The sequence below is a fragment of the Akebia trifoliata genome, chromosome 10, assembly GCF_017979445.1.
Source record: "Akebia trifoliata isolate Shusen 1 chromosome 10, ASM1797944v1, whole genome shotgun sequence".
In the NCBI taxonomy this organism is placed as follows: domain Eukaryota; kingdom Viridiplantae; phylum Streptophyta; class Magnoliopsida; order Ranunculales; family Lardizabalaceae; genus Akebia; species Akebia trifoliata.
In genome coordinates this window covers 21275995-21298386 of record NC_141384.1, presented here as the reverse complement: position 1 = coordinate 21298386, position 22392 = coordinate 21275995, and the positions used below count along the sequence as shown (strand labels likewise).

The 22392-nt window shown below is 35.8% G+C and overlaps 1 protein-coding gene across 4 annotated transcripts; it reads right to left on the bottom strand.

The window, feature by feature from the left end:
• Nucleotides 1-528: 528 nt before the first annotated feature.
• LOC147393251 (uncharacterized) lies at nucleotides 529-21887 on the bottom strand. 4 transcript variants are annotated; one of them, XM_086457171.1, is made up of 5 exons: nucleotides 21698-21887; nucleotides 13757-14883; nucleotides 9107-9186; nucleotides 8990-9026; nucleotides 529-915 (listed from the first exon to the last, which is right to left on the bottom strand). In XM_086457171.1, exons 2-5 carry the CDS (start codon nucleotides 14662-14664, stop codon nucleotides 816-818), a joined length of 1125 nt encoding a protein of 374 aa, XP_086313297.1. In that variant the 5' UTR covers nucleotides 14665-14883; nucleotides 21698-21887; the 3' UTR covers nucleotides 529-815. The 4 variants fall into 4 exon arrangements, with proteins under 4 accessions (XP_086313297.1, XP_086313299.1, XP_086313298.1 ...); XM_086457173.1 differs by lacking the exon at nucleotides 9107-9186; XM_086457172.1 differs by lacking the exons at nucleotides 8990-9026; nucleotides 9107-9186.
• Between the last annotated feature and the right edge of the window lie 505 nt (nucleotides 21888-22392).

The following is a 22392-nucleotide window of genomic DNA, read 5'->3' as shown; positions in this document are numbered from 1 at the left end:
TGAAATCAAACTGTAAAAGAAAAAAAATTAAATTTTGTTAATTGCTTCATACTTTGGTAAAGGTCCAACCATGGTAGATGACACAAGGATCTTCCTTTTAAGTTCTAGAATATATGTAAAAATTGTTACTATAGAGAAAAAAAAAAAGACCAAATAATGAATCAATATCATTGGAGAAATGTATTAGGTTAATTCAAGATTGTTTTAAGTACTGATTATGATTTATTATTTTTCGATTTTCCCAATTTCTTTAACTTTTTGAAATTTTTAGGAATTGAATCTAACAGAAACCATGGTTTTATCCCACAAGTCTTATGGGAAGATATGTATGAAACAAGGGGACTAGGAGCAGAGAGCAGCATCCGGGCCTGTTCAAAAGCTGGTTCACCCATAAGCAATGGCTGCTGCTGATCTAATTGATCTCCTTGGGATCATTCTCACTACATTGGCTCACATTCCCGATGGTTCAATAGCCAATGATAGTAAGCAAAGCTTCATAAAAACAGTAATATAATTGAAAGTAGTTACTGGATTCAAAAGAAAAGATTATATCAATATAGTAAAGGAGATAGCTAGCTGCAAGACAATCTAACAAGATAAAGTTTAACATATTTACATACCATTCTAAATGGCAAGTATGGGAATAAATGTATGTGTGAACCATTGCAGTCCCCAGTTTCTTTTCATCAGAAATGCAAAGAAGCTACCATGAGAAGGAACTGATGCCGATGAAGATTGAACTTCTGAACTCAAAGAAGGAACTGCAGTCATGAAGATGAACAATCCTGACAAGACACACCATCCATCCTAGAGTCTTACAAGTTACGACTACCACAGGTATCATGATTTTGAGAAGTTGCTGGCTTCTCATGGACCAACTCTTCTTTTTCCCAACTTCTCTTTGCCTCTTTATGCCTGGGCAGCAGATTTATAAGAACTCAATAAGATAAATGTAAAGCAAGTGAAAAAAAGATCATATAGAGAAGGAAGAAAAACAATGAATAACTACATATTTTTAAAGAACAAGCAAGCATCACGAGCTCTCTTAATACCACCACTAGAAAAATATATACATGAGACCGTTCTAGGGCAATTTTTAACAAAAATGTTGACAATGCGTTTCGTAAATATGGATCAGAAGTTTCAGAATGGGAAGATTTTTGGTGAGGTTGACCTCAAAAAATCAGCCCATTCCGAAACTTCTAACACCAGTTTACAAATTGAAGAATCGTGGATCGTCAATTATTTGTAAACCACTTTTGATGGGGTTAGAAGTTTCAGTGGGCTGATTTTTTGTGAGGATGATCTCTATGGTATTTCCAAAACACGTCCCCCCCCCCCCCCCCCAAACACACACACATATATATATATATTCTTTCTTCCCTTCCAAACAAGAGAAATGTTCTAACAATAAATAAATAAATAAAAGAACATGGTTTGGGCATTCAGCTGGCAGAGGGGCTTAGCATTTTGTCTGACATTTGTATCGTGTACAGAATTCATTTAGAAATCAATAGTGACCCGCAAGAAGAAAACACTCAGAGAGCCAAACCTTAGATGCAAGAATAATAATAGAAAAAAACACATACTAGCCAATGGTGTGAGAAAAAAATATGACAATGTTGTGATGTGCTGTTGTGCATCATCTACAGGAATGAGTTCAAACTATTGTTTTACAAGTCAAATCACATAGAAAAACGCAAGGGTAGGATTCAAATCAAATCAGGAATTAAGTTTTCAGATCGTAAGATTTATAGGAGTTTTTTTAACAAGTTCATAACAAATACAAAGTAATATTTAGTAAGGGTCCCATTCGGCAGACAACGTTTGTCCTAGGTGGGTTAGAAGTTTAGGAATGGGCTGATTTTTTGTGAGGATGATCTCTATGGTGAGGAGATTTTGATCATCTTAACAAAAAATCAGCCCAATCTGAAACTTCTAACCCCATCAAAAGTGATATAGAATTGTGGACCGTTGATTTTTTACCATTAATCTGTAAATCACTTTTGATGGAGTTAAAAGTTTCTGATTGGGCTGATTTTTTTTGTGAGGTTGATCTCCTCACCATAGAGATCATCCTCACAAAAAATCAGCTCAATCCGAAACTTTTAAGATATATAGGACAAATTTTGTCTCCCAACGTTGTCTGTTGAACGCTACCCATTTAATAATATGCCTACAAAGTAAAATAATAGTATGCCCAAGTCCTTCATAACCCATCATGTCATTACAAAGTTGTCTAAAAACACTTGCAATCCAATATGGGCTATTGAGATACTATTTCTAAACTCGGAATTCTAAAAGCATAAAATATTAGGAAAAATAAATTATAACCACGCATTATCAATTCACGATAAACTCATATTAAGTTTCATGCACTCATCAACAATCTTATTTTTTTTCAATCTTTCAAGTCCATGCATTTCTTATCACCCTTGCTAGAATAATTACCGAGTCAAGGTTCAAAAATAAGTCGACAAGGGTAATTTTTGGAAAGATCAGGTAAAAATCAAGAATATTTTGGGCTAGGATTAGGACTGAAAAAATGTTCCTATAAAGTGTTCTCATGTTATATCATCAAATCTCTTATTAAACTCCAATAATAAATCAACAAATTCCATATTAATATCCTAGTTTTCTTCTCCCAATTTTTTTAAAATTAAATAAAAATAAAACACCTATTACCTAAGACACTAATAGAAAGGAGACGAATAGAAGAGAGTATAGTGGATAGAGGGTTAACGGCTGAGTCTTGAGAGGAGGAGAGGGGGGTGGGGTGGCAACCGTGAAGGAAAATTGAAAGACGAGAACTAAAAGACAAAGAGGAGAAGGTGAGAGATACGAGGGTTAGGTTTTATTTCAAATTTTGTTTTAATGGTGAAATCCGCAATTACAATGAAAGGTCACAATTTATTGAAAAATTCATGATTAAATCGATGAAGGAAAAAAATTGCAATTTAATCACGACTTTTTAAATAAATCGCTGAATTTGGTAACTAAAACCACAATGAAATGTTCCCTAAAATATATTTCAATGAAAGAGCTGCTAGCTGCAAAATACTAATCTACTGTATACAGAATAAGACCTGTTCATTATTGAGAGGGGTTTTAGTTTTAGGAGCCGAGTACCATTTAACAAGGAGAGCTTCTCTAAGCAGCGGAGGAGTTCTAAGAAAAGTGTTTCAAGAAGGGTATCGATAGGCTCTTCACAAGGAATTAAGAGAGAGAATTATCTCTTTGTTAGTGGGAAATATTTCAGTTAGGGCTTTAGACCCATAGCTCAGTTGGTTTGACACATTGCAAAACAACTTTGGGGTCATTGGTTCAAGTCCAGCTTACCCATCAAAAAATAAAATTATTTCAGTTGGTCATCTACGGTGGAAACCCTTCACTCTTTCTTCATAATTTGATGATCCGATTGAACCAAATTATCATGCCCCTAACCAGGGAGGATAGGCATGGGGATCAGGAGAACAGATCATTGGTTGCTTTGATATGATTGGAGGTATCGAAAGAGAGAACTCACCATTTAGAAAGCAATGAAATGTTTGGGAAGTGGACTAAGGAGGATGTTTTTGTTTTCTTGTATTTGTTGAGTGTATATTTTCCTCCACTCCCACGCGTATCATACCCCAATAAAGCCCCGTGACCCTCTTATATTCATAGTTCTCCCCTTCTCCAACAGATCGATCTTTTGGAGAAGTAGATTGGTTAACATGGTATCAGAGCATTAGGTTCGTATAGGTCACGGATTCAAACCTTTCCACCCTTATGGGTGAGGGGGAATGTTGAGTGCATATTTTCCTCCACTCCCGGGTGTGTCATACCCAGTAAAGCCCCTTGACCCTCTTCTATTCATAGTTTTCCCCTCCTCCAACAGATCGGTCTTTTGGAGTAGTTGGTTGATTAACAGTATTCTCCTTTAGGTAGCCACCTTGGCCTCCGCTTTTTTCTAATTAATAATTCTCTTTACCTTTTTTTTTAATAAAAAAGCTACACCAAGTGAAAGGTGCCAGCTTGTCAAGTTGGTTAAAGTCTACAAGTGTTAATAGCACGACCGGGGTTCATAACCCGCCTTACAAATTACCGACCACTAATTTTGCTTGCCTGGAAAAAAAAAATATATACACCAAGTCACCTACTTGTGGAAGCATTAAGGTTCTTAAAGGTGATCCACCTCATTCACCCTTCAGCCTTACCAGAATTCAAGTCGTGGTCAACTGTTAATGCGCTTTTAGAAGAAGCTCTAAAGGTTAAGGTATGTTCGGTACCTAGGGATCAATAACTAGGGAGTGTTCAAAGCTTTTACCAGCAACTGCAACAGTTATACGGAAGGGGACAAAAGCACCAAGGACCTTATAGATATCAAGATCAATCTGCCTAAACATGAAGGGCAGAGAGGGGGGGGGGGGGGGGGGGGGGGGGGGGGGGGGTAAGATTGATGTTCCATGTTGGATTCCCATCGTCGACAAAGAAGCCATGAAGATGGTATGGCAAACTCTAGTCACCGATGCAGACCAGATGTGTTTCCTAAAGCTTATGTGGCTCAGGGGAGGGGTGAAAACCAAAAAGAGGAGAAAGAAATGTAATATACCAGAATCAGTGGACAAGTATTATAATAGGTCACAAGCTCATAAAAGACTCTCATGCCCCTTTGTAATCCTAGATCCAACTGTTCTCTTGTAAGAGAATCTGATCACATTGAAATCCCTACCAAACCAAGGTCTTTCTCAATAAGTTGTGATGCAAGACGGTGAAGCCTAACCTAAAATGACGAATCTGAAATATAAAATGAACCAATAAAGTAATAAAAATATAAATCTAACATTCATGCATCCACAATTCAAATAAGAAACTGCTAAATACTTATTAGCTTGGATCCTAGGCAATCGCAATCTGACAGTTAGTAATCCCTCAAGTGTTTTGATGAAGGGATGCCAATGGAAGTTGAACTTCCACTAACTTAGGGTCACAGTTCTCAATCCAAGTGAAGACTCTTTAACACTTTCAAGGATTTAGAGAAAAGTTTAAAGCTCAGTGGTCTATCCAAATTATGTTAGTGCATGTATGAAAGTGTTTGTATTTCAGGCTTCTCAAAGGTGTTGAGTTAGACACCTCGTATCTTCTGCTCATGTCACTGCACACAACATACTTCCTGGACAAGACTCAATCAGAACAAGTTATGAAACCTCAGTTCAATGGTGTCTGAACTCGTGTATTGCGAAAGTGATATAGTGCACTTTCCAGTTCAAGCAAATAAAAAAAGATTTTTGAGAAATATATTAAGGTTTTTACAGTATAAGGTTTTGTTGATTGATTGCCCAAATACATATTAAGATTACTGCATATCAGCAAGGTAGTCAACATCAAAACATGCCACCTAAAGGTACATAGTATCATATATGGTACATAACAAGCTACATAGTTTAACAAATAAGTTTGTGGGGTTTAGTCCCACATGGGACACAAATTGCCTTGTCTCTCTCCTTATAAGATCTTGGGCCTCTCCACTCATTGCCAATTGATTTTGAGTTGGACCCCCAAAATTTTCATGGTATCAAAGCCTCCCTTTAAAAAACCTAGTTTCTTTTCTGCATAATTTCTTTGTTGGTCAGCCATGTCTGACGTTTCCTCCGAGTCAATCCTGTCTCTCACAACCCAGCCAACCAATTTTATTCAGATCACCACTATTCGCCTTAATGGTGACAATTATTTACGGTGGTCCCAGTCCGTTCAGATGTACATCAGAGGACAGGGAAAGATCGGGTACCTAACGGGAGACAAAAAGACACCAGCACTAAAGGACCCAACGTTTGCGACCTGGCATGCAAAAAATTCAATGGTGATGACTTGGCTCGTGAACTCCATGGACGAGGATATTAGCTCCAACTATATGAGCTACTCCACGGCCAAAGAACTCTGGGACAATGTGAATTAGATGTACTCTGATTTAGGAAATCAGTCTCAGGTCTACGAATTGACTTTGAAACTTGGTGAGATTCGGCAGGGGGAAGTCTCGGTCACCAAGTATTTCAATTCATTGAAGCGCCTTTGGCAAAACTTGGATCTGTTCAATGATTATGAATGGAAATCCACTGAAGATGCTAATCACAACAAACGAACCATGGAGGCTCATCGCATTTACAAATTCCTTGTTGGGCTCAACGTGGAATTTGATGAAGTACGGGGATAGAACATTGGTAGGACTCCACTTCTTCCAATTGGTGAGGTGTTTGCTGAAGTTCGAAGAGAAGAGAGCCGCAGACATGTAATGTTGGGGAAAAAGACTACTACCGGGATTGTTGAGAGTTCTGCCCTTGTTGTTGTCAAGGCTACTGCTAATAAAGCAACCAATTTTTAGCGAAAACCTGATGAGAAGCCACGGGTCTGGTGCGTCTACTGCATCAAACCGCGCCATACTCAAGAGACCTGTTGGAAAATCCACGAAAAACCAGCAAATTGGAAGAACAGCAAGTCTGGTGACAGAAACAGCCATGCGGTTCCCACCTCCAATGAAGCTGAGACAAGTCCCTTCAACAAGGAACAGATGGATCACCTTCTGAAGCTGCCGAAATATAATTCCTCATCTAGTATTCCTAGTGTTTATCTTGGACAAACAGGTAGTGCACCTAATGCCCTTTCTTGTTGTTTAAATTCTACTCCATAGATCATCAATTTTGGAGCCTCTGGTCATATGACCAGCCTTTCCAATCTTTTTAGCACTTACTCGCCATGTTCTAACCTTGAAAAAATTAGAATTGCAAATGGTAGTTTCTCACCCATTAAAGGAAAATGTTTGATAAAATTATCCGAGAATATAGATCTTAAATATGTTCTCCATGTCCCTAAACTAACCTGTAACCTTTTTTCTGTGAGTAAACTAACCAAAGAATCTAATTGCCATGTAATTTTCTGTGATTCTTACTGTGACTTTCAGGACCGGAGCTCGGGGAAGAAGATTGGCAATGCTAAGATGATAGATGGACTTTACAACTTTGATGGTGACTTCTCTAGTAATAAAAACGCTCAGGGTCTTAGTAGTGTCAGTTCTAATTCTGTTTATGAACAAATAATGCTTTAGCAATTAAGACTAGGACATCCTAGCTTTCCATATCTTAAACATTTGTTTCCTACCGTATTTAAGAATTGGGATTGTTTATCGTTCTATTGTGAAAGTTGTCACTTATCTAAGAGTCATCGTACTACTTATTTGTCAAAACATTATACTTCTTCAAAACCATTTTATTTAATACATAGTGATGTTTGGGGACCTTCAAGAGTCACTACTATCTCTAGGAAAAAATAGTTTGTTACTTTTATAGATGATCATACCCGTTTGTGTTGGGTTTATTTGAATGAGTAAAAAGTCTGAGGTTGAAAAGCTTTTTAAGGAATTTTACACAATGGTTGAAACTCAGTTTCAAACAAAAATTAGTATTCTTCACACCGATAATGGAACCGAGTATTTTAATGAACTTTTGGGAAGTTTTTTGAAGGAAAAAGGGATACATCATCAGTCTACTTGTGTGGATACCCTCAACAAATGAAATTTCTAAAAAAAAAAATAAGCATTTACTTGAAGTGGCTTGTGCTTTAATGTTTTCAATGAATGTTTCAAAATATCTTTGGGGGGAAGCTGTTTTAACAGCCTCTTATCTGATTAACAGAATGCCTACACGTATTTTAAAATATAGCACGCCATTAAAATGTTTCAAAAAAAAAAAAAAAATTCCCTTATCAAGAATGTACTTGGATTTACCTCTCAAGGTTTTTGGCTGCATTGCTTTTGTTCATATACCCAATAATACTCGGTCCAAACTTGATCCTCAGGCTAAAAAATGTGTTTTTATAGGGTATGTTTCTAATAAAAAAGGATATAAGTGCTATAATCCCCAAACAAGAAAATTTTATGTGACTATGGATGTCTCTTTCTTTGAAACTAAATCTTATTTTCACAAAAATTCTCTTCAAGGGGAGAATGAGGTGATGGAAGAAAATTTTTATGAGGTGATGAAAGGGAATTTTTGGGATTTATCTCTTACTCCTTTACCAAATATGATTTTGGCTACTTCATCTCATTCTTCTCATCCTACTGTTATTCCCGAAATTCAAAGTCAGGAACAATGTGATAGAATCAATGAAAACAATTAAGGGAATCCTAGTCATATAGTGCCGAACATTACTATATCTGAAACAGGGGGAGAATCATTACAACCGGGTCCAAAAAATCCCAATACTGAGCCTCTGGTTTATACTCGGAGAAGACCTCGTCAAAAGAGTCAAAGTCAGCTATTCCTCTTGGAAATGATCAATCTCGACCTTCAGGAGACCTCCAGATATCACAGATAATTTTGTTCCTAACTCTTATGTTCTTAACTCATTTTCAATTCATGTCACTTCTCCTAACCAAGAACCATTAGACCTTGATATTCCTATAGCTGTTAGGAAAGGAACCCGAACTTGCACCAAATATCCCATTGCCAAATACCTTTCTTATGAAAAACTCTCTCATACTCATAAGGCTTTTACCTCAAAAATCTCACACTTGTTTGTCCCGAGAAACATTCAGCAAGCTCTTGATGATCCAAATTGGAAATTAGCAGTGATGGAAAAGATGAATGCTTTTATAAGAAGTGGTACGTGGGAGATAGTTGATTTACCTAAGGAGAAAAGAACAGTAGGCTGCAAGTAGGTCTTTACTGTGAAATGTAAAGTTGATGGTAGCATAGAGAGGTACAAGGCAAGACTAATAGCAAAAGGGTTCACCCAAACCTATGGGATTGATTATCAGGAAACCTCATGTAGCCAAAATAAACTCAACAGAGTTAATAAAAAAAAAATGTGTAGTAAAAAATGACAACATTGATGCAAACATAGCTAAGCTAATACTTTAATGTTTGTTCCAGAGTTGAAAATGAGTAGTTGCAATGTTTATACATATGCGCTTGGTTAACATTTCATACAGTAAAAGAAGCCTAACAAGGCATACCTAATTATCATAGAAGCGGGAATTGCGCCTCCGAGAACTGCAGCATGCATCACAACAGAAAGAATAACATCAAATACGTATAAAAAAAATGAAGAAATAAAATAGATACGATATTACCACTAAAATAGAATAGACAAATCCAGATGGTCATGTTGACATGGGTATTTAATTTCAATGAATCCCAGCAAGAGGACCTCCTAAGCAAGAAATTCACCCAATCAGATGATCCTGACCATTTGTGAAATGACCAATCACATCAAAGACTTTACATAAATGAATAAGAGAAAAAAAAAACATGTTAACCCTGACATCAATCTCCATGGAACCCTAAACTTTATTTTGAACCATTTTCAACTTCCCTGACTCGTTAAAAAAAAGTTCAAGCAATCCATTGATCAGAAGGGTAAAACTACCAGATTGAGATAATTTATATCATAAGGAATCCCAATAGTGGCCCCATTGCCAGTCTTAGGCCTGTCAACAGATAGTCAAAAATCCGAATTCAAATTCGAATTTTCAAATATAATCCGAAATTTTTGGAGTTCGGATTTGAATTCGATGTTTTTTAATATTCGAATGAGATTCAAATACAAATACGGATGTCCCTATATCCGATCCGATAATATTCAATTCAAATTATTTACTAATTATTAAATTTATTAAAATATTTATATTTTTTAAACAAATATTTTGTTTTCTCACAAGTCACGCCTCCTCTCCACACGAATTAGGTTTTGGTCTATTGGAGAATTGGAGAAGTGAGAATGGAGATGGGGGAGCCATCTTCTCCAATGATTTGTTGGTTATGTTCTCGACGAGATTTTTTTTTCCGGTAAGTTCCTTATTCTTACACCTCCCTCTCTCACTCAACATGGGTTAAGGTTTTTCACCTCTCTATCACTTGAGGTTAGGCTGTTAGGGTTTCTAACACATATCTCTCTCTTCTCTGGTGACTTCTCAGCAATCTTCCGGCCATTCAAGTAAGTTTCTCATACCTCTCTCTCTCTCTCTCTCTCTCTCTCTCTCTCTCTCTCTCTCTCTCTCTCTCTCTCTCTCTCTCTCTCTCTTCTCTCATTTATCTTTGATGGATTTTAGGATTTGAAAAAGAATAATCAACGAAATAGGTTTCTGTAGAAAATTAGAAATTATTATTATTATTATTATTTCATTCTCTATGATTTGTTATTGGTGCAATTAATGGATGATTATTATGGTTATTAACATTTAGATTTTTTATAAATGTTTGGCCTTTGTAGGATTTTTAAAATGTCAGATTTTGTTCCTAGTGCTGCATCTGCTCCCTCTCCTAATATTGTTGGGCCAAGTGATGAACTCTTGAATACAGAAACTACAAGAGAGCCTAAGAGTTTGATTGATACGTCGTCAATGGAGGCAATATGTTTAGATTGCAAAAAATCATTTGATTGTTCTAGTGCTAAAGGGACCACACATTTGGCAAATCATGCCAAAATTTGTATAAGGAAGTCACATAGGGATGTGGGTCTACAATTGTTGTCTGTTACGAAGTCAATTAGTGAACCCACTAAGGGATTAACAAACTAGAAATATGATCCACTCCGAAGTCGAATGGATTTTGCTAGAATTATAGCAAAACACGACTACTAATTTAATATGGTGGAACATGAATATTATCAAGTGTATATGAGAAATATTAATCCCATGGTCAAGTTTAATTCGAGGAATATGGTATGGACTGAGGTTTTAAAAATCTATAATGAAAGTTGGGGTGCAAGAGGAGTTGGACTAGTTGACTTCTAAAGTCAATATTACAACAAATATGAGGACACCTAATCATCAACTGTTGGGGTATAGTGTTGTAACTTGTCATTACATAGATAGTGATTGGAAGTTGAATAAAAAGATTATCGCTTATCAAATGGTACTTGCTCCACATACCGGAGAAGCTCTAAGTGGTGTGATCCAATCTATATCATTGTCATGGAATATGGATAAGAAGTTATTTGATATAATAATGGATAATGCTTATGCTAATGATGGTGGGGGATCTTAAAGAATCGCTTTGTGGTAAAGGGGTATTAGCCCTTAATGGTGATTTATTTCAACTACGTTGAAGTGCACACATTTTGATTTGATTGTGCAAGAAGTGTTAAAGGTGATTGATGATCTTCTAGAAAAAAATTGAAAAAGTGTCATATATAAATTCCTCTCAAGGTCGAAGTTAAATTTTAAGCGCATTGGCTCAAACAGGATTAACTAATAAAGGGGTCTCTTCTGATGTGCCAACAAGATGAAATTTGACTTGTCTAATGCTTGAGAGTGTTATTAAAGTACGTCCAGCATTTGAGCGGTTGGTAGAGTTGGCCACTGACTACAAGTGTTTGCCATTTTCAGAGGAATGGGAAGTGAGAAAGGTTATTCGTGATTGATAGAAAATTTTAATGATGTCACCCTTCATTTTTTTGGGTCAATTATCCAACTGCAAATTTGTATTTCAAGGGCATGTGTGATGTTCACAGTATTCTTGAATGGGAGACTTCTAACCATGATTATATATGTGTTATGGCACGCCGGATGAAAAATACTAAGAGTACATGCAATTTATTTATGAGCATTGGGCTTGTTCTTGATCCTTGTTACAAGATGATGCTTATTGAGTATGTCCTTGATTTGATTTATGATTTTGATGCTGAAATATACGTCAAAAAGGCTCGAGATTCGATGAATGGATTAGACTCTAAATTCGTAGTGAATCCTGATTTTTTTATGGAGTGTAGTGACAATTCTTTTGGTGATGACATGAATTCATCTATTGGTGGAATTTCTAGTCATGGGAGCTCCAAAATGCAATAATGGTCCAAGAACTACATCAAGTAACGTGCTGGAAATTCACAACAGGTTCAAAAAACGGAATTGGACAAGTACTTAGAGGAAGACTTATTCCCATTGGATGAAAATGAAAAGGGATGTGACATATTGCATCAGTGGAAGCACAACGGCCCCAAATTTCCAACACTTGCAAGGATGGCCCGTGATATCTTGGTTGTTCCAATATCCACAGTAGCATCAGATTCTCCGTTTAGTGTTGTTGGTAGAATTATTACAGAATCTCGTTCTTCATTGTCTATGGATATTGTAGAGGCATTAATATGTATACAGGATTGATTGCCATCACTTCATGGTAAATTTATACATATTTAACTAGATAATTTCATATTTTAATATGCATTATTTTTCTTATTAATTTTTCTTTTGTTTGAATTTTGATGTATATTAAATGTTGCGAAGTTAGATGAATGAGTTGGAGACGAAAGAGATGGACTGTTGGATACAAAAAGTTGAAAACGAAAGAGCATGTTTTGACTACAAGATGAAAACGAAAACAATCTTTATTTCTTTATTTTTTCTCTCTACATTTTTATATTTAGAGACCCCCTTTTAATTTGCAGTTTTTATTTTAAGTTTCTTTCTTTCAAACTCTTTAACTAAATTGATATTTTATTCGGACTAGTTATAATAAGTCATTCTAATAGAGTTATTTCTTTTAGTTTCCATTTCGTTGGTGACAATTTGGCTGCATGTTATTTTGCATTTTAGATTTTGTGTGCTTCTGTTGTAATTGATCTTTTACAGGGTTAATTTTACATGGTTGATGTCTCAACAAATTTCTGATATTGGATTAAAATTGAATTTCGGATGTCTGAATATTTGGTATTGGATTTCGGATTATAATTTAAATTCAAATATCGGAATTTAGAGTTGTGGTGCGCTCCGGGTTCTTGTCGGAATTTAGTGGACGAATGGTTTGGCATAGGGGCGTGCTTTTCGGCATTTTAGAGAAAACTTTGGTGCATTACCCCCTTTGCCATTTGTTGGGAAATTTGGAGGGAAAGGAATCCTCGGTCCATAACATTATTTGTTCTATTTTGGGATTAATCTTTTTGTGGAGCAATATTTTCGTCGAGTCTAAGGGGGTCTTTTTTGAAGACTTCATAGCCAAATGGGATTGGGTGTGTAGCATCAGTGTGTAGTTTGCTTCATGTTTCATCTTCTTTTGTGCTTTCCGTTTCCTCTTTTTTGTTCTTTGCTTCATGAATTATCAAAAAAAAAAAAATCGGATGTTATGAAAATTTTATTTAGATATCGAATTGGATAATATCTGATATCTGAAAATCTAATCGAATTCGGTTATAGTTTTACACTATCCGTCAGATTTCGAATTCGAATTCAGATGTCAGTGGATTTTTTTGGATTCGGATTCGAATGTTCATACATTCGATTCGATAAACATCCATTTACAGCCCTAGTCAGTCTGATCTAATAATTGTCATCTAAATTTAATGCATCCTGAGCATTAAGAGTTGCAAGTCAGGCCCAAGTTATTTTTGTAAGTTTCGAAGCAAAGCAAACTAATGTGAAAAAGATGCTAAGAAAGGTAACCTTTTTTTATTGTTATTTAAAAAGAGTTGCACTCCGGTAAGGTGCCCCGTTCCTATGTCTCATGGCACGTTGTAATTGGAGACTAAAACATATTGGGCTGCGCGCACATAAAGAACAGTTTGCTTAGGAGCCCAATGTGTTGGAATATCCAATTAAAAAGTGCCATGTAGACACTGCTCCTATTCTATAGGAATAGGACACTTTACCTGACCTGATTCATTTAAAAAGTACTAATTTACTTCTCGCGCTCAGTGTACGACTGGTATTAATATGTTACTATTTTTCTATTGCGAGAAGAAAGCAATTTGCATTCTAAGAATGACCAAGGGGGAATGATGCCTGACTGACCTGTGGTGACTGGAACTCGCCCTAGGGGGGTCACTTGCACCCATGTACTCATCACCAGTCTCATCAATTCTATATTCTGCAATTTCTACAGAAGTCACAGAGCCCTCATCAGAGTTTGAAGCATCATAACTCGAGTGATGACGTCCTCTCCTTGTTCCACTAACTCTTGACCTTCTTCGGTTTCTTGATTTCCTAAAATTATCAAAGACCTGATACAAGATACAACAGGTCCACCAATTTCTGTTACCGCGGAAGTTCTCGTACTCATCTTGTGGTGCATCTTCTCCGTACTCAATGACATAGTCCCCCAACACTACTCCATGCGGTATTTCTGAATGAATGGTACTCAAAACATCAATAATCTCGGAGGACTGCTGAAAATTATCCCAATCAAGTTGTCGAACAGGGTCTATGTTCGATGGACAAGAATTAGGGTGTCTAAGCAAAGCATGATTATGGAGCTCCAAGTAGTTGCCGATGTATGCACACTGTTCCTCTTCACAACAACGTTTCTTTTTGTTCAAATGCACACGAGCTTCATCAACCACCACCCACCCTGTAACATCTCCTCTACACAATGGGCAAGTGGGCCGGTCATTTTCATGCAGTTCGATGGGTTGGATGATTTCTATAGATGTTGTATCTGATGTAGAGTGATCCTTCACTGTTGATGACATCCCATATGCCCTTATGAAGCGATCTAGACAATTAGCGTGTGTGTGGTCTGTGTCACACATGAATGGCCGACATCCTTTATCGTAAGATGAGCATTGGAGGAGGACCCCATTGTGAGGGTAATCCAAACAGATGGGACAAATCACATCTTCCCAGTTGGTATTCAGGTGATCATGCTCCATGTTGGATGAGTTGGGTTGGAGTTCCTTCCCATATAAAATACTGAAAGCCATGTGGAATCACTTGCATACAAATTCTTATTAACATAGGATGCAGCTTCCCCTTCCTAGATTGGAAGCCTAAAGTTGGTTCTACCCCTCATTTTCATAACAAGTTGGCTTAGAACATAAGATCTCATTAGTGCAACATCAAGCGTATGGAAACTGAGCTTCTTAGCTAGGCTAATAGAATAGGCAATTGATTTGGTGTGGGAATTCGCATAAATACCTCATCTGCAAATGATAAATTGTTTATAAAAGTACGGGTGGAGACAAATACAAAAGATGTGCTCAAAGAGAGAGAGAGAGAGAAAGAGAGAGAGAGATGCTTATCTAATCTTAACTAAGGGCGAGGTCTAGAAAATAAGCCTTACTAGAAATGCAACTAATGGAAAACTAATAAACTAACAACTTTGAATGATTAAATAGTTGATAGCATCATTATCCCTAATGCCAAAGAAAACAAATAGGAAACAAATCAAAACAACAAAGATACTATTAACAAGGTTGTTAAAATCGTTAGGCGGGGCCTAAGCGGTGGACCCGCTTGGGGACTAAGTGCAAGCAGGGTACAGCTGGGGCTTAAGCGACAAAAAAAAAATTAATGTGTTTCAATGTTTTATATGTATGAAGGTAATAATACAAAAAAGAGCAAAAAAATGTGAATGTCTTACCAAAATAACACTAAGTTACCAACTCCTAAGCAAACATGTAAAGTCAACACAACTAATATGTAAGAAAAATGTAAACAATGTAACTGGAAATATTGAAGTAATTTGATTCCCCTCACAAATCGTTGTTGTTATAATAAGAGATGGTTGAATAAGTGTTTGTTGATTATCGATCAGAAAAAAAAATTAAGTGTTTGTTGACACCAAAATTTGGAAGAACAAAAATGCCCCCACCTTTACGTCTGACTTAATATTATCAAGGTCATCTTTGTAAAAATGAATAAAATTACAATCGCACGGCTTTATAGCCACTTAACATTTAGTATCCTTAATAAAATATTATGTTATTATGTTATCTTCGAATCAGCCTTAGTTAATATTTTAAATTACAAAAAGACCTTTTACAATATATTAAATGATAAAATAAGAAAATATAAGATTATCTATTTTAAATTTGAAAAAAATATATTTTTTGAAGTAATTTTAATTATGCATAAATCCTAAATTTTGCAATGTATGTACCTTTGCACATGCCACCAACTAGTATTTTTAATCTTAGACACACCTCACAAATTTAGTTAAATATTTGAGACACCACTTATGTTTTAAAATTGATTAAATACCCTTTAGAACATAATTTATACAAAATTCTTTCATAAAAGTATCATTGTAACCCTAGTTTTTGAAATCCAGCTAAAAACGGGTAAGGCCTAGGCACTTGGATGGTCTAGGTGGGCAAAGCAGGGCCTAAGCGAGGTCTAGACGGGGCTTTTGACCAATGTTTTCAGATGCTAAGGCGTTGGGATCTCTAATGCCTCGAGGCATAAGCCTCTTGCGCATGATTTTTTTTCAAAATAAATAGTATAAAATATATAAACAATTTAAATAAAAAATAAGATAAGCAACATATATTTCTAATTTTAAAATTCCAAGTTTCAATCCCCAACTCGAATTAAAGTTTCAATCCCTTATAATTAATAGCTGATAGCCAATACCATTATAATAAATAAAATTAAAAAGTTTACGTCCACCACTAAAAAATAATCTCAAGACCCAATCACTTTCTGTCTTCTACCATATGAAATGCTTCTACATCATCCATATCGTCTTCTTCTTGATTTGATCATGTGGTATCGTTTTCTAAAACATCCATAACAAACTGTTTAGTAGTATTGAAAGAATATGTGTATAAAAATATTTGCATGAAATTCATAGTGATTTAAAAAAAAAAAAAAAAATTGATTTACATATGAGGCTTACGTCTCAACAAAAATACTTGCACCTCAATCACATCTCAATTGAGGCATACACCTCAACCACGCCTTAGATGTTTGGTCACCTCACCCCAAAGTCTCAACACCTTTTGGTGTGCCTCTCCTTAAGGCACGCTTCGAGGCTTACGCCTCAAGCGCCTCTAAAAACACTGCTTTTGACAATAGAGACTATTAATAGGAAAGTTCATCTCAAGATACAACAATTCCCAACTCATTGTTGGACAGGTAGCAGGCATCCAATGGAAATTGGTATTTGTAGGTTTAAGTCTGCTTGAACTAACTCAACACCAAAAAAAAGAGAAAAATGTAAAGAGAGAGGGGAAGAGAAAGAACTCCTTAAAAAAAAATCTATTCATTCATATAAATTGATACATCTTGAATTTTCTATTCAATTAAACTAAGAAACCTTCAAACTTGGTCCTTACGGTCAGAAGCCTAGTTAACATCAAAAACTAAAAGCTTTAGAAGTGCAAAGTCCAAACCTTAAAAAAATGAAACCCCTAATCATTATTTTTTCCAATAGCAAGGGTCTCACATATCAATTGCCCCAATCCACCAAATGTATCTAGGCATCACCAAATGCTATATAGATTCTAGGAATCAAATACATATTAATAAGAGAGAGAGAGAGAGAGAGTAGGTCATTCAAAAGAAATCAATTTACTATCTTAGTGAAGCAAGAAATAACAAAGTTTACCAAATAATCAAGAAAGTTTACAGAATATCTGAAAGAAAATAAGAAAAATCATTCTATTTGTAAAGAAATCGATCAACATGTGATCGTTAGAGAAGTCAATCTTAACTTTTCAAAAAATGAACCTTAAACTAATCCTCAATTCTTCAAGATAATTTTGTTGGGAAAGAGAGATTGAAATTTAGCTAATTGGTCTGACTGTTAAAGAAACCCAATGAAATTGTTAATGTATGTGTGGGTGGGGGGGGGAGGATTGTTGGCATACGTTGTTAATGCTAGATAAATGGATGGCTGGTGTCAATGGTCAAGGTATAGCCATAGACTAAAGAATCAAGTTAGAGGCATTTCGTTGGTCTTAGACATTACTAGGTACTGAAGAATGGGGACATTTTACTCCGATTCTAAATTTCCAATGCCAATAATTCCCAAAAAAAAATAAAAATGAGAGAGTCTTACAATCCAACCGATCGTTGATGAACATGCTTTTTTGGGTGATAAACCCAACAATGCCACATTAAAAGTAACTTTGTTGTATTGATAAGGGCACGAGTATTAAAATTTGCAACATATACAAAGTGTAAATTTAGCAACCCTACAATGGGATATGTTATTGTACCATGCCTATAGGCAAGAGCATAATGAATGTAAAAAAAATGTCATATTTGTCGCATAAAAGGTTGTAGCGAAAATTAAAACTATTTAATACCTATGAAAACTCTTTTTTATATGATGTGCCAGTAAGGAAAGAAAAATAAAACATAATCCCAGAGAGCCTCAAAAAATCTCGTGGGACACCGAAATATGACATTTGTCGACACTAGTACATCACTTAGTTCAAGATAACCATGCAACTTAAGAGTGTGAGTGAAAACCAAAATCCATTGTCCTCTTGGCTTATATATGGGGACATCTTGGACGGTGGTCATTCAACTATGAGATTCTTTGTATCTTAGGGCATGTTTGATTGCACTAGTGTTTGACAACAAAATCAATTGAAAAAGGCGGGGAAAAGGATTTTCCTCATGCTTAAGATTTGCCACTTCAAGTGGAAAATCTTTTCTCAACCCCTCCCCTAAGAAAACGATTTGCCATGGTTTTCACTATCTCTTTTTTTGGAATTAACATGTTTCTTGTCTCTATTTCTGGAAGTTACATATTTCTTGCTATAACTTGATGATTTTCCAACTTTACACGCTGTTGTGTTTTTTGTTTTTTTTTTTAGGATCGGTTGTTGTATATTATTGGTAAGTAAGGTCGTTGAACTCACCAGTCACCTTGTGGCATCCAACACCTCAATCCTTTAGCTTTACCACATTGGCAATCCAACACCTTAGTCCTCTTGATTTCATGGAACAAGTCAGATCCAATCTTTTTCTCCAAAAATAGTTTATTTTGGGCTTGATCCAATTAGGAGTTGAAAATGGACGTCTACCAAACCCACAAATTTAAAATTAAAATTCAACGGTGAAAATTAACTTGTTTTTGAATTTTGTTTTTTTTAAATTCATAGAATTGTGTCCTCTACAACCCTGTGACCTCGGATCATGTATTTGGATGCCACAAGGTGAGCTCAACTACTCTTAGTTAGATTTGAAATCTCACTAAGTTAGTAAGCTTAGTCTTACTTTTATTGATTTTCTTGGTGACCATCTTCAACAATGTGCTAGGATTTTTTTTTTAATCAATAATAATATAAATTAATATAGAAAAGGGGAGTATGAAATATATGTCAAATTACAATACCCCTCAATTGTTGAATTATGCGAAAATAATTTTTGCAAATTTTTTTTTATGTGCTCAAATAATGGAAAAGGATTTTCTTGTGCAAATCATTTGCCTAGCAAAGGATTTGCCAAACAATATTTTCCCTACAATCAAACACACCCTTAACTTCAAATCCTGTGTTTGTGTTTATGTTGACAAATGAACCCTTTTGTATATTGACATGTTTTACCTCATGTTACTTGATGAAAGTTGGCAAGATGTAGAGTGATGCTACTGAGAATCACATTGTTGGAGATGCATAGCAGCAACACCCTTTAGAAGAATCTACTTTTCTCATTTATAAAAGCAAGTGGTGTATGACACATTCCTTTATTTTATTTTTTTTATGAATGTGAATTTATTAGAAGAAAGAAGAGAAAAGGAGGTCAAGACACCAAGAAGCAAGGAAACAGGAAAAAAAGTATAAAACAAGCAAAGAAAACGAAGGCAAACAAGTGCCATCTTACGAGACATATATTTCTTCCCTTCGATAACCATTCTTGAACTATAAATGCAAAATCATCTCATTTAAGCAGGCCTTTATATGAGGTTGTTGAGCCCAACATTTGGGGTAAGGCATGGATGATAATGATGATGATGAGCCAATTACATGAGGGTTTTGATACTAGATATCAATTATCATTAATATGTAGTCTACCTCAACGCATTGGTGTCTCTGTGACGGTGTTTCTGACTGACAAACCCAAATGATAATGATGATACTCATGGCATGGCTTTGTTAGTGAGGATACTCTTGAAATGGTTTTAAAAATCAAAATATATTGGTAAAAAGTGCTAACACTTCCACAGGTATGAAAACAAAAAGGGCGTAAGGAAACATGCCAACATGTTTTTTCTTTAGGTGGGGTGGTTGGTCAGTTGGACCATGAGGAAACTTCTTTCATGGGACTGGATACTCAAGTAATTTAACTTTTCAAATTGAAAAACAATACTTCTACAGAGAAGTGAGATGGCCATGCACATTATAAACATGTGTTGGGCATGTCAAAAGAATTGAATGATATTTTAAACATTTCCCCCTTTCTTCTTCCCAATAACGCTTCAATGCGCACTTGGCCAACTTATGGAAAAAAGGCTCCTAGCCATACAAAAAATGGACTTAGCCACATAAAAAAGTTCTTGGCCATGGTACTTCCCATTATATATTGTTGTATGAAAACATATATGTAGTGGTGGGAAATGAAAAACTCATTCCATATGTTTCAAGATTTCCTAATACTAACATAAATGGGTCAATAAAATTTATATCCAAATTTTATAATTTGTTGGGTGGAAAATTTCTCTCATGATAGATATGGTACTATCAAGCCAAACAAGGCTCCATGTGTTTATGACCTCAGTCCTCACGTAATCGTGGTATGATTTTTGTGTTTATTGCTTCATATTACATGAATCGATAGTTTTATGCATAAGTTTGAATCCATAGTCTTGGATATGCTTGTAAGCATTTACCACCTATCTTACCTGAATATAGAAAAGACATGGCCAGTGTACAATATGGACCTCTGTTACCAGGTTCCTAAGATAGTAGCGTACCGCGAACTGGTACAAACCAGTTTGAGGTCTGGTTCGTAGTGGGTTCATCAAAACAGCAAACCGAACGACCCCCCTTGTTTTGATGAATTTTAGAGAAGCCCATGGTTTGGTCAATATTAGAGAAAACCCCTTAATTTGGAAATCCTAATATTTGGTTAATATTAAAGATACCCCTTTGTTTTTAAACTGATGATATGCCCCCATGACCTAAGTCTTCTTCTATGAGATTAACATAAATGACTTACATTTCCACTACGAATCGGGTTCGTTCAAGAGTGGCGAACCACGAATCATGAACCTAAATTCGAACCGAGCTAACCAACAAATCAGGTAACAAAGATATGGACATTGTGCCCTTAAAAGGTGAACTCACTCACACAACTGCATGAGCTGCATCCATTTTCAAGTGTCCAGGTAGCTTAGTGTGGCACTTCAACTGCCAATTTTTTTTTTTTTTTTTTTTTGTGGGGGGGGGGGGGGGGGGTAAGCTGGATTTTAATCCACAACCTCAAAGTTCCTTTGCAATGTGGCAAACCAACTGAGCTATGGGTCTGCTTTCCTTCTTCTTTTATATCCCTCACTAAACTATTGATTCATGTTTCTTAAAATCGCCACAAAAATTTGATGGTTCTTCTGCTTTGATTTTGAACCTAGGTCTATCGGTATTATCACTCAATGAAAGTAATAATTTGATAAGAATATCAAAACCACAAAGCCTATTATTCCATCAAACAAATGAAACTGGTATTTAATTTAATTCTATCAAACCACAAACAAATCCATAATATTTAAAAAATCAAAATCAAAGAAAACCACAAAAATTTAAACTCAAAGATGAAATTATTTAAGCACCCAAATCTCCTTCGTCCCGACAACTGAATCAACCAAAAAAAAATCATGGATCTAACTTCAAGAAACTTGCATAACCCAATTCATTTATCCTAATAAAAGTGAATCACGAACCGTACAGTTAGGGTTTCTTGAAAATCGAAATAGTCAAAATCGAAATTGATTTGAGATAATAATCCAATCCAAAACAATACGAGAAAGAGAACAAAAGTTTAAGAAGAGATGATTCGATTATCTACCTGTGATCAAATATTACAGAATCGAAACTTGGATGCCTCATCGACTGATTAACCTCTTATCACCGAGAGTTGAACCCTAGAAATGGTTGGTGAGGGAAGAGAACAGTGGTCATGTGTTCCATGATTCTGAGAGACGTAGCAAACAGTTTTGTGAAAAAATGAGTCGTGCTGCTCGCGCCAACCATCTACGCTCTCCGCGCCCCCTTAAATAGAATCCTTAAAAAGGAAAAAAATTAAATGAAATTACACAAATACCCTTAAGTTGGTATTTAAAGTACAATTGTTTCTCCTTAGGGAATGTTTGATTGCACATGAAAAATACGATGGAAAATTAATTTTCATGAAAAAATATAATCAACCACATGAAAATTGATTTTTCATCCGGATAAAAAAGTCCATCAAAATAATTCATATTTTTCATCTCTAAAATATCATCTTCTTTTTTCTCACTCATATCTTCTTCTTTCCTACCACCACTACCACCATAGCCACCATCACATTAACTTCGCCATCGTCATCGTTGTCATCACCATCTCCAACCACATTCTCTCTCTCTCTCTCTCTCTCTCTCTTCTCCTTCTCCTTCCCTCACCTCCATCGCCACCACCATCACGTCCTCCCTCCCCCCCTCATTCTCCACCCCAAGCATCTCCCTCTCCTTTCATCTTCTTTCTCCTCCTCCTCTCGTTCTAATT

Coding starts and splice junctions, on each gene's coding strand:
- LOC147393251 (XM_086457171.1), bottom strand. CDS start 14,664: ATGGCTTTCAGTATTTTATATGGGAAGGAACTCCAACCCAACTCATCC. Junction 9,027..9,106: donor TTGTCTATTCTATTTTAGTG/GTAATATCGTAT, acceptor TGCATGCTGCAG/TTCTCGGAGGCGCAATTCCC. Junction 916..8,989: donor CCCGCTTCTATGATAATTAG/GTATGCCTTGTT, acceptor TCTGCTGCCCAG/GCATAAAGAGGCAAAGAGAA.